The sequence below is a fragment of the Cydia fagiglandana genome, chromosome 24 (assembly GCF_963556715.1).
Source record: "Cydia fagiglandana chromosome 24, ilCydFagi1.1, whole genome shotgun sequence".
Classification (NCBI taxonomy): domain Eukaryota; kingdom Metazoa; phylum Arthropoda; class Insecta; order Lepidoptera; family Tortricidae; genus Cydia; species Cydia fagiglandana.
This window is the reverse complement of record NC_085955.1, coordinates 450,339-463,323: the sequence shown is the minus strand read 5'-3', so window position 1 is coordinate 463,323 and position 12,985 is coordinate 450,339. Positions and strand designations below refer to the sequence as shown.

At 40.5% G+C, this 12,985-nt stretch overlaps 1 protein-coding gene across 1 annotated transcript in view; it reads right to left on the bottom strand.

Moving 5' to 3' along the window:
- Positions 1–3,195: 3,195 nt before the first annotated feature.
- The window catches only part of LOC134676299 (protein mahjong), a 68,015-nt gene continuing 58,225 nt past the window's right edge, over positions 3,196–12,985 (bottom strand). The window contains exons 30-34 of the mRNA XM_063534674.1: positions 12,701–12,821; positions 6,775–6,932; positions 6,284–6,362; positions 4,924–5,036; positions 3,196–3,302 (exon numbers count right to left, since the gene is read on the bottom strand). Of these exons, the coding sequence (XP_063390744.1) occupies positions 3,225–3,302; positions 4,924–5,036; positions 6,284–6,362; positions 6,775–6,932; positions 12,701–12,821 (549 nt within the window). The 3' untranslated portion in view covers positions 3,196–3,224. The remainder of the gene's footprint in view (positions 3,303–4,923; positions 5,037–6,283; positions 6,363–6,774; positions 6,933–12,700; positions 12,822–12,985) is intronic.

Genomic DNA, 12,985 nt, shown 5'->3' with positions numbered 1-12,985 from the left:
AGAGACTTGGCAAAGTGAGGTATTGTCATCATTAATGCCAAATTTATCATTTATGATGACACTGTCACACTTTGTTCTCTGCAAGTCCCAAAGTTGGCTAGAACGGACTCTAAGCACGAATTATCGAGATATTTGAGGCTATGTGTCGAAAGACGACGCGACAATTATACCTACAGACTTACAAACTTGCCAAAATGTATTCTTCTTAGTTTTCATAGGTATTGATTTAGGAAGAAATTTAGAAACCTAATTTTAAAAGTACTACGATTTTTTTTATTTGGATACAGTTAGATAGTAACCTTTTCCAAAGGAAAAATCGGTTGTGTAACTGAAAATATAGGTTACAAATATAATGTAATGTAGGTATGTGCGAAAATGTAGTTTTATTGTATCGCATTATATTTTAAAATATATCTTTTATCTTGCCTGATTGTTGTAACGTGTAAGTGAAATGTAAATAGTGTTGTAAATATATTTTAGGTTAAATAATAATATAAGCCATATATTTATAGAAATAAAATATAATATAATTAGGACTGAATAAAAAATACAATAAAAGTGCGAACAAATCGCAGCATAACTAGTTACCTATTTCTTTAAAGAGAAAGTAGAGAATTCTAATTTAAAAATTTGTTACGGTTATGGACTGGTTTTGATACGTTCACGATCGTCTTGGTGGTTGACGTCCATCTCACGCATGGCTTTGACTTTCGCGTGCAATCGGCGTGAGGTACCGAAATAAGTTCAAAACCTTAACAAGTTGTACATCTGAATAGGGTTACAGCTTTTGTAAAAAGCTGGCAGGGAATTGCCGAGTTTAAATCCGTAATAGCAGCGATTTGTAATTTTAAATGTAATATGTTTATTAAATAAGTAGCATCGAAAGTGATGTTAGGAAGGTTTGCGCTCACAGCTCAGGAGAGGACAACTCTAAGCCAAGACATCACACTACGTGGTGTTTCTCATTTATTCGCTAACATGGTATTATGCAATCCTAAAGAAATAGAGTGGTATACGATATACCTATGTACCTACAATAATGTATTTCGTAGAAAATCCAAAAAGCGCAGCGAGTGTTTACACTCTGCTTTTTACTCTTCATATGAGAGATATTTCCGCTCACAATAATACTTATAAGGGGTATCGTGGATTTACTGAAGATCGCGGTCAAACTAAGCATAGACAATAATAGTGTATTTATCGTAGTGTACATGTACATACATAACTCTAGACCGTAGACAATTTCCGGAGCTTTGTATTGGTATAAAATTGTACGTGTAAAGATAGACGTTTCACAGAAACTGGCACTGAATGTTTTCTTGTAGACAACTTTTAAGCGCGATGTGACAACATATCCAACAGTACACACTGGAAGGTAGTTATGCGCTTTGATAGCGTATACCAAAAGTGGTTTAATAAAAATCTCGTGTCAGTATCTGTGAATCAGAATCAATGTGTTACTAATATATGTAATCATTGCCATAGAGAAGAAAATACATAGAGTGCTCACTCCATACATCAGTTTTGATACCGAAACGACTATTATTTTCGTAGTCGACATCTAGCATCGAGTAGCGGAATTATCAGTACCGCTACTTGATACTAGAATTCTCTAGGGTCGCGACTCACGAAAATTGTATTGAACAACAATTTACAACTAATATTAAAAGCAGAAGGAGTTAAAAATTGAGTTCCGTTCCGGTACTTCCGGTACTAAAACTGATGTATAGAGTGAGCACTCTATGTTTTTTTTCTCTATGTCATTACGTAGCACGATCCTTGCGTTGGGTGAATAGAACAAGTGCCATGTTGAGGCGAGTCTCCTAGTCGGTAACAGTTAATTTTATACATGATTTCTCGTCACTATGCCTGCCAACAAAACACTTCTAATATCCAAGTTTTTCTTAAAAAAATATACAGGATGTTTGGTACATAGTAGATAGCAAATGACTCAATCTATCTGCCGTTTTAAGTTGGCAAACGATGTACCAAACATCCTGTATAACATCAATCCTTTCAAAAACCAATTTATTTGGTCAAGAACTTATACTTACTAAGACTTTTAGAAAAGCATGGAGCGGATGGACGGTTGATATAGCATCCGTATAGATAAATAACGGAAAAGAAAATTTACTTTTTGTTTTCATCAAAAACTGTACATTTAAATATTGTATCAAACGTAGTTTTTAAGATTTTTATAGAACTCTATGTAAACAGTAGCTACTTATTTTATTTTTCTTACTTAAGTATACAGTCAGCAGCAATAGTTGCTAAGCGGGCGAGGTGTTCAAAATAATCTTATCACAAGTTTATTGTCAAGAGAATAAGAGCGCGTCAAGGAAACTTTGAACACCTCGCCCGCTTAGCAACTTCTGCTGCTGACTGTACCTAAATGTATTTACGTATTTCGGCGAGTAACGAACAAACAAATTGTGATATACCAAACATATTATTTATGATACGAAATAATAATAAAGTGCATTAAATGAACATAATACAATAACAAACGTGTTTAATTCTGAATTCCCGATGAAGCAAAAACATCAACATTATGGAGGTCAAGGTGAGGTGGTTACAATTACAACCAAAGAGAATTTGAAATAGAGGCGGATTGTCAAAGTAAATTATGAAGCCACAGTAAATTTACTGCCATCATATTTTCCTTCAATGAAAATGAATGACAAGAAGCCATCTATTATCGAGTAGTGAAAACATACGAAAAAATGTTTATGGATACATTAAAAGTGCCATCTGTTGACGAGTAGTCGTAGTATTATAACTTGACACAAACATAGATCAGAAGTAGTTCTACAAGAGGGCGCTTATATCTATATTATGTACAACAGAGGGCGTTATAAAATCGTAGTTTCATTTTAGCGTCGTCCATTTCCATGCATGTCGTAACGCAATCGCAAACTCTTAAGTTCAACTTCTATCTATCGTCACTTGACAGTACTACTACTGCTACTTAAAATACTGATAATTCCGCTACTCGATGCTAGATGTCGACTATGAAAATACCAAAACTACCAAAACTTATATATGGAGTGAGCACTCTTGTCTTACTATATTTCTCTATGACTATGGAGGAAATTAACACACAGAAGTACAAGCTAGTGGCACCATCTAGCGGCGAGTAGCTGGCGCTGTACTGTGTAGTAAAGTACGGAAAAGGGTAGTAAATGAAAGGCGTCAGGCAGTAAAGTGAACACGTGTATTGTTTGCTAGTCGAGCTCGAACTGGATGATGTCGTCGAGGCGCACGTCGTCGTCGTCGCTGTCGCTGCTGCCGCCATCTGTCGGCTGGAAACGTGGGTCAAGTTAGTAAACGCATGTAAACGGGAGAGATGAAACCTATAGCGCCATCTAGCGGCGAGTAGCTGGGGCTAATGTCTTAGAGTAGGTACAACTTTTATTCGCTGTCTTTTTTGAATTATAAATAATAAATAATTTCTTTATTCAGACAAATACAGTCCACATTTGTTAGTCTGTTGCTTATAAACTAGGTTAATTGTACTTACATATGTAAATATGCTACATTTATACATTTTTTTAACCCTTTACCACATACGAAGCCATTTATGGCGGATATAATATTAAACTCTATTGACAGCTATCAAATTTAAAACAAACTTTCAATTTTTTTTATGTGTAGTACGGGTTAGTTGATATAATAAACATCCCTACTATGGGGGTTTATTAGAATTAAAAAAATAATTGGAATTATATTTTAAGCAACCAAAATTACTACTTGTCTATAGATCATAGAGATATATAAGTAAACAAAGAGCGGTAGTGATAACCATACAACAGTTTTCTTGCCAAAACGCGAGTTATTTCGTAGTCGACATCTAACGTCATGTAGCGTAAGTATCAGTACCCCTATTTTATTATTTATTTTTATTTATTAGAGATAAATGACAATTACATAATATTTTGATCCAAAAGCATCGTTAAACCAGAATGGTTTATCCCGGTACTCTATCCTGCAGAACTTAAATAATTAATTATACAATAGGCGCTTAAAACACAGCTACACACTTGACACCATGTCACAAGTGTAGATACTGAAGAAAAATGTTAAGTTATCAGTTAATTCGGTTACAATATTAGCTGAAAACTGTTAAGCATTGGAGTTATCGTTCGCCGTGACATCTACTGTCAACTAGCAGTACTGATAAATTCCGCTACTTGACGCTAGACGTCGACTACGAAATAACGCGCGTTTTGGTAAGAAAACTGTTGTATGGAGTTACCACTCTTAATTAATGTATATTGCTCTATGCCTTAAACACATTCAGTTTCAAGAACCCGATTGTCGGGTACACTGTTCGTAGCGACTACGCGCTACATACGGCGAAACCGTGACTACGCGCTGCGAGCGTAACCCGTAGCACTTATTGTTAGTGGCAATGTATGTGTTAAAGTAGCACAGCGCACTCACCCGTCTCCGCCGCTGGCGGCAGCGGTAACCATAGGAGCGAGATACAGCGATCAGACCTTTAGTCCCGTCTATGGTTGCCGCCGTCGCCAGTCGCGCAATGTCTTGGCCGAGCCGTTATGTTCTGGTTTTCTAGGATAGCGGTGCCGTTATAAAGCGTCATTTTTTTTTAGCATTAGAAAGAACTTGCAAGAAGGTAAGCGATCTGGCCATGTCTTTTAATTGAAAAACGCTTTTTAAAAATCAGTAACTATTACTTATGCAAGCAGAAGAATATAAATGATCGTATTAGATTCATAATTGTTACATATTTGCCGTAACTTATTTTTAAAATCTGTTTTTCAATTAAAAGACACATCAAGATTGTTTAACTTTTTTCTAATGCTAAAAAAAGATGAACTATAGTATGGAGACGGCCGCTATATGACGGCACCGCTATCCTAGGAAAACCGTTGTTTAAGGTAACACAGCGTAGGTACTCACCCGTCTCCGGCGCTGGCGGCGGCGTCGCCGCGGGCGGTCGTTGTCGTCGTGGCTGCTCTCGCCGGAGCTCCCGCCGGCTAGTTCCATCACCGCGTTGCGGAGCAGGTTGGAAGCTGGACACATTACATATTATGAGAAAAATCGTTAAGTGACCCTGCTTACGAAACAGGAGGCTCCGGGTTCGAACCTTGGTGCGGGCATTTATTTGTGTGTTCATCAAAAATATTTATTCCAAAGTTATGGATGTTTTCTATATATAGTCCTCCTCATCGTTTTCGATGACGGCGACCCCAGATAAACATCATGGACGCTGTCTAGCGTGAGCCCTTATGTGGCTGGCCAGGCTGAACTTGGTCTTAAACACTCTATTGCACGTGTGACAATAAAGTTGGCCAGCTTCGTTGAGCGTGTATACGTAGGAGGGCTTAGGTCTCTCTTTCCGTAATTGGCGTTTTGTGTCTAAGCTTGTGAGGCGGTTATCCTCAAACATTTTGACACCGTTATGGATGGTAGAACGCCAAGATGACCTTCTTCCAGAAAGCTCCTCCCAATGCTCAGGGTCGATGGCGCAAGCGCTCAGATGCCGTTTGAGCACGTCCTTGTAGCGCAGGTGCTGACCACCGTGCTTCCGCTTAGGGCCCCCCCACATATGGCGTCTTTCGAGCGTCGGCGGCTACAATTCTATGGCCGACGACGACGCAACGTCGACGCAGCGTCGACGCAACTGCGCAGCGACGTCATTTTCCATAGCGCTGGACCGACGCCGACAGACGCCGACGCTCGAAAGACGCCAGATGTGGGGGGGGCCTTACCCACTGCCAACTCAGAGTAGAGGACAGCTTTAGGCAAGCGGTCGTCATCCATTCGAAGATTCGATGTTTTCTATACAGCGTGATTGGAAATTCGCCGTATTCCGTGAAAGGCGTTATTCCACGAGTCATTAGCAATGATTTAAGTCCAGTCAACCACGGGTCAAAACTCATACGTTTTCAAGTTGTCTTTTATTTATTTACATTTTTATTTAAACAATATTGCACAAAACATAAAAATAATGTACAAATGGCGGACTTAATGCCTTATGGTATTCTCTACCAGTCAACTATCGGGCCAAACACATCTAAACCTTTTAGTTACTGTTTAAACAACACACCATATCGAGCTTGCCGTGGTACTAGGTCGAACTGTATGAAATTTTCTTACAATATTTAACGTATTAATGTTAAGTAGTATATTCCTATTCCGCTAGAATTTCGTATAATCAAATAGTGCCCTAGAACAGAAAAGTGCCACTTTGATCCCTCCTAGCAGGGAAGAAAAAGCCCTTTTCCGTATAAGTGACGTGATAAAGTATAGTACTGACCTTCGTCGTCGCCGGAACCGGAGTCGGAGTTGTCGTCGTTCTCGGAGCCGCCCGCCATCTCCTCCTCCTCCTCCTCCTCCTGCACACACACACACACAATAGTATTGTTCATTTCCCTCACTGTTACTTCCGCCACAATTTGCACAATATCAATATCACATAAGGTAGAAGTACTAGTGCTCGACGCTGCACTAGTATTCGACATGGTGGGCACTTTATGTCAAAGTGACAAGGATTAAATTTGAATGCAGAAAAATCTTCGCCGTTCAAATTTAACCTATAATACTTTGACATAAAATGCCCATATCGAATACTAGTGCAGCGTCGAGCACTAGTATTACTTCTATCTTAGAGTTTGTTCAGAAAGAGAAGTGTCGTGGAATGTATGGGACCCCATACAGGGACTTCTTAGGTGTTTGAGCAATACGCATCATGTATCTGGTCGATGTGGCCATGTCCACGCCGCGGGTCGTTCTCGGCGCTGCACTCACCGCGTCGTCGTCGTGGTCCCGCTTGCGGCCCACGTCGTATATCTTGACGGCCGACTCCTGCATCTGGTCGAAGTCGCCCATGTTCTCGACCACGCTGATCTGCGTGCCCCACCGGTTCACGCTCAGCGCGTAGATGTTGCGCTTCACATCGATCGTCGCTGTCGAACAAACAGCATAAACCATTATCATCAATTAGAGTTAGACCAAGAAAATTCTGCAGTGATTTTGATAGCCCACGCAGTGTAAGTGTGAATTTTGACGTTTAAAATAACACTGGCACTGCGTGGGTTATCAAAATCGCTGTAGACTTTTCTTGGTCTAACTCTAGTAATGAGGCCAAGACACACTTCGGGTCGCTGCGCCAGAGGAGTAAGGGGTCATCCATTAATTACATCACACGTTTAGGGGGAGGGAGGGGGTCAAGAAAATGTGACATATTGTGACATGGGGGAGGGGGGAAACACAAACTTTGTGAAGTCACTTTAACTTCATCAGTAACCGAAAATTTATTGAAATTATTTTATTCGCTGTACATTTATATAACAAGTTTTTAAAACGATAATCGTTTTTATTCGTTTAATTTTCTTTCCTAAGCAGTTTTGGGTTATAAAATTACTAATATTTATATCGTCAAAAATATTTTGATAAAATATTAAGAGTGCTATTACATTTCGGGGTTGAGCGAGTTTAGGTATTTTACGCGCTGCGGCAGGCCGTGCGAGCTCAGTATTCCGATCCCTTCTACCACACTCGCACTACAATGATGGATTAAACATTCTTGATCCTTCGCGAAGCATATTGAAATCAACCATAACAACACTAACTGTGTACTTAACTTATAAAGTCCTAAAACTGTTATTTGGTAAGTACGAAAATACTAAATGCAGTACGAAAATACTAAATGCAGTGCAAATGTACATAGGGGCTGTTCATAAATTACGTCGTCTATTTTTGACCCCCCCATCCCTCAAATCATCCAAAAATCATGCTTCGGATGACTCTGTTTCCTCCTACGTCATGCTACCATCATCCGATGTCCATGACCCCCTCCCCCCCTCCTCCCATTTGAAACGACGTAATTTATGAATAGCCCCATACTCGTACTTATGAACGTATATTACTCGAAAGAAATTATAGGTACTCGCTTATTTACAAGAAACAAGTTACAAGAAACTGAAGATACACAGGGTCTGATGATGGAGCTGGAAGGTGGCCACGGGTACCAGTCTATCATGTAACTAAACCACTTCGTGTTTGGGCTCGTTTGATTCGTCTAAACAAGATCTTTGACACTGAAGATACACAGGGTCTGATGATGGAGCTGGAAGGTGGTCACGGGTACCAGTCTCTCATGTAACTAAACAATTTCGTGTTTGGGCTCGTTTGATTCGTCTCAACAAGATCTTTGACACAAGACAGTACTCAGGGTCTGATGATGGAGCTGGAAGGTGGTCACCATTACCAATCAACCATAAAACTAAACCACATCGTGTTTAGGCTCGTTTTATTCATCTCAACAAGATCTTTGACACTATATAGGTGATACTCAGAGTCTGATGATGGAGCTGGAAGTTGGTTACCGGTACCAATCAACCATGCAACTAAACCACTTCATGTTTAGGCTCGTTTGACTAGTCTCAACAAGATCTTTGACACTAGGTGATACTCAGAGTCTGATGATGGAGCCGGAAGGTGGCCACCGGTACCAATCAACCATGCAACTAAACCACTTCATGTTTAGGCTCGTTTGATTAGTCTCAACAAGATCTTTGACACTAGGTGATACTCAGAGTCTGATGATGGAGCTGGAAGGTGGTCACCGGTACCAATCAACCATGCAACTAAACCACTTCGTGTTTAGGCTCGTTTGATTCGTCTCAAAAAGATCTTTGACACTAGGTGATAAACCAAACACGAAGCCCAAACACGGAGCCCAAACACGAAGTGGTTCAGTTATGTGATAGACAGGTACCCGTCGCCACCTTCGAGCTCCATCATCAGATCCTGAGTACTTTCTTGTGTCAAAGATCTTGTTGAGATGAATAAAACGTGCCTAAACACGAAGTAGTTCAGTTACATGATAGACTGGTACCCATGGCCACCTTTCAGTTCCATAATCAAACCTTGTGTATCTTCAGTGTCAAAGATCTTGTTGAGACTAATCAAACGAGCCCAAACACGAAGTGGTTTAGTTGTATGGTTGATTGGTACCGGTGACCACCTTCCGGCTCCATCATCAGACCCTGAGTACTATCTTGTGTCAAAGATCTTGTTGAGACGAATAAAACGAGCCTAAACACGAAGTGGTTTCATTGCACGGTTGATTGGTACCGGTGACCACCTTCAATTTCAATTTCAATTTCAATTATTTATTCATAAAATTTACATTTTATACGTCATTAAATAGTTAACATATAGGGTACATCGCCAACTACCAGCCACCCCCTAATTACTGGCCACTTAATTTGATTTCTATTTATAGGTGAACAAAGTTCATTTCAGTATATAAGGTACGAAAATCCAATTATCCAATCTTCCGGCTCCATCATCAGACCCTGAGTACTATCTTGTGTCAAAGATCTTGTTGAGACGAATAAAACGAGCCTAAACACGAAGTGGTTTAGTTGCATGGTTGATTGGTACCGGTGACCACCTTCCGGCTCCATCATCAGACCCTGAGTACTATCTTGTGTCAAAGATCTTGTTGAGACGAATCAAACGAGCCCAAACACGAAGTGGTTTTGTTGCATGGTTGATTGGTACCGGTGACCACCTTCCGGCTCCATCATCAGACCCTGATTATTATCTTGTGTCAAAGATCTTGTTAAGACGAATAAAACGAGCCTAAACACGAAGTGGTTTAGTTGCATGGTTGATTGGTACCGGTGACCACCTTCCGGCTCCATCATCAGACCCTGAGTACTATCTTGTGTCAAAGATCTTGTTGAGACGAATAAAACGAGCCTAAACACGAAGTGGTTTAGTTGCATGGTTGATTGGTACCGGTGACCACCTTCCAACTCCATCATCAGACCCTGAGTACTATCTTGTGTCAAAGATCTTGTTGAGACGAATCAAACGAGCCCAAACACGAATTGGTTTAGTTGCATGGTTGATTAGTACCGGTGACCACATTCCGGCTCCATCATCAGACCCTGAGTACTATCTTGTGTCAAAGATCTTGTTAAGACGAATAAAACGAGCCTAAACACGAAGTGGTTTAGTTGCATGGTTGATTGGTACCGGTGACCACCTTCCAGCTCCATCATCAGACCCTGAGTACTATCTTGTGTCAAAGATCTTGTTGAGACGAATCAAACGAGCCCAAACACGAATTGGTTTAGTTGCATGGTTGATTAGTACCGGTGACCACATTCCGGCTCCATCATCAGACCCTGAGTACTATCTTGTGTCAAAGATCTTGTTGAGACGAATCAAACGAGCCCAAACACGAAGTGGTTTTGTTGCATGGTTGATTGGTACCGGTGACCACCTTCCGGCTCCATCATCAGACCCTGAGTACCATCTTGTGTCAAAGATCTTGTTGAGACGAATCAAACGAGCCCAAACACGAAATGGTTTAGTTGCATGGTTGATTAGTACCGGTGACCAAATTCCGGCTCCATCATCAGACCCTGAGTACTATCTTGTGTCAAAGATCTTGTTAAGACGAATAAAACGAGCCTAAACACGAAGTGGTTTAGTTGCATGGTTGATTGGTACCGGTGACCACCTTCCGGCTCCATCATCAGACCCTGAGTACTATCTTGTGTCAAAGATCTTGTTGAGACGAATAAAACGAGCCTAAACACGAAGTGGTTTAGTTGCATGGTTGATTGGTACTGGTGACCACCTTCCGGCTCCATCATCAGACCCTGAGTACTATCTTAAGTCAAAGATCTTGTTGAGCCGAATCAAACGAGCCCAAACACGAAGTGGTTTAGTTGCCTGGTTGATTGGCACCGGTGACCACCTTTCGGCTCCATCATCAGACCCTGAGTACTATCTTGTGTCAAAGATCTTGTTGTGACGAATCAAACGAGCCCAAACACGAAGTGGTTTAGTTGCATGGTTGACTGGTACTGGTGACCACCTTCCGGCTCCATCATCAGACCCTGAGTCAAAGATCTTGTTGAGCCGAATCAAACGTGCCCAAACACGAAGTGGTTTAGTTGCATGGTTGATTGGTACCGGTGACCACCTTCCGGCTCCATCATCAGACCCTGAGTACTATCTTGAGTCAAATAAATACATATAGAATGTCAGGTCGTTTCAAATATTTTTAATCCTGTCCGGTAGTTTATTAAACTGTACCATTATAAATTATAATACTATAAAAACAGTGCTAGGATCAAAGTCTCTCGTTGCGGTTTACACGCACACAGTATAGCGTTTTACACGGCGCCCGCCGCACACAATGATAAAAAACCTCGTCGTCGCCGTTGAAAATGTGCGGAGCCGACCGACACACGTCCTGCCTGTACAAGCTCTGCCGCGGCACTGAGCTGGTGAGCGCGCGTCATCGGTAATATAGAGTAGTTTTCAAAAAATTGCCAAAAAATTATAGTAGAATTTCATAAACACTAATGTATACCAACAGTATAAGCAAACGTTGCAGATTGCTTGAGTATGAAAATGACTTCGATATTAAGTAGATTTTCGTAGAAATTGACACTTGTTTCGGAGAGAAAATTGAGTTCGTTTTACTTTGATTTTCTCTTTCTCAAAGGTATGTAGGAAAAATATCGTTTGATATGCTTAAAGTACAGGGTATTAGTAATACAAAATAGCCAGGTTTAGCAGAGAAAACTTCTCAACATTTCCAAATAAAAGCTTGCCGTTCAGTGCTTCACGCGGTTTTTCGGAAACGACCATCAGAAAAAAATTCATTACTTATTTAATAAGTCCTTTTTCTAATATTTACAACGATATTTAAAAAGATAAGAAGACGCTTTTACTGGAACAAGTACTCATTGTTTCTAATAAGGAGCACAAAGTCCTGAATTTCGTCGACTAGTATCATCAATTTTGCATTATTTCGACTTTTCTTGTAAGAGCGCTCTTAATAATACTTAGGTACTTACTTAATTCGATTTGGCGATTTCGTAGAAAAAATGTGACGTCACACTAGGGGGGAGGGGTTTGCCAAATGTGACCAAGTGTGACAAGGAGGGGGGAGGGGTCAAAAAACCTAGAAATTCGTGTGACGTAATTAATGGATGACCCCTAAGTAAGTAAGTAAGTAAGTAACTGTAGTAATGAGGCTAAACCATTTTTAATATTTATTTATTTATCGCTATTTAATTTGTATCACATATTGAAATTTTAGAAATGCCGAATGTAAACCAAATATGTTAACAAATACCGAAAGTATACACTACAAATACAACCTGTAAATAAGAATTGAAGCATTTTAAACCCCGTAGAAGAAATTTTTAATGTATCGGTACTTGACGATACATTTATATTATATACCTACTTTATTTTATTGCGATTTTACACATTGCTAAAGTTAGAGAAATGGTAATGTGAACGAATGAAAAATCACATTATGCTTTTTTAGGGTTCCGTACCCAAAGGGTAAAACGGGACCCTATTACTAAGACTTCGCTGTCCGTCCGTCCGTCCGTCCGTCCGTCTGTCACCAGGCTGTATCTCACGAACCGTGATAGCTAGACAGTTGAAATTTTCACAGATGATGTATTTCTGTTGCCGCTATAACAACAAATACTAAAAACAGAATAAAATAAAGATTTGAATGGGGCTCCCATACAACAAACGTGATTTTTGGCCAAAGTTAAGCAACGTCGGGTGGTCAGTACTTGGATGGGTGACCGTTTTTTTTTGCTTTTTTTTGTTTTTTTTTTTGCATTATGGCACGGAACCCTTCGTGCGCGAGTCCGACTCGCACTTGCCCGGTTTTTACCTATGCTGGAGTAGTCGAAGGGGTCGAGCGTCTTGAAGCTGGTGTCGAACTGGCTGCGCTCCTCCGAGTCCTGGTCGGAGCACACGGCGTACAGCGCCGACACCGTCGGGTTGAAGATCACCTGCCACACCACAAGTACACGTCAATGCCAACAACGACACGTGTGCGTCATCGCACAATCTCTCGTGTGAGGTGCAGAGGACACGTAATAATACAATTAAAAAAATATGGTTGTCTGTAAAGTCGGGTTACGGACGATAATTATGCGTGATAACGTCATAAGAA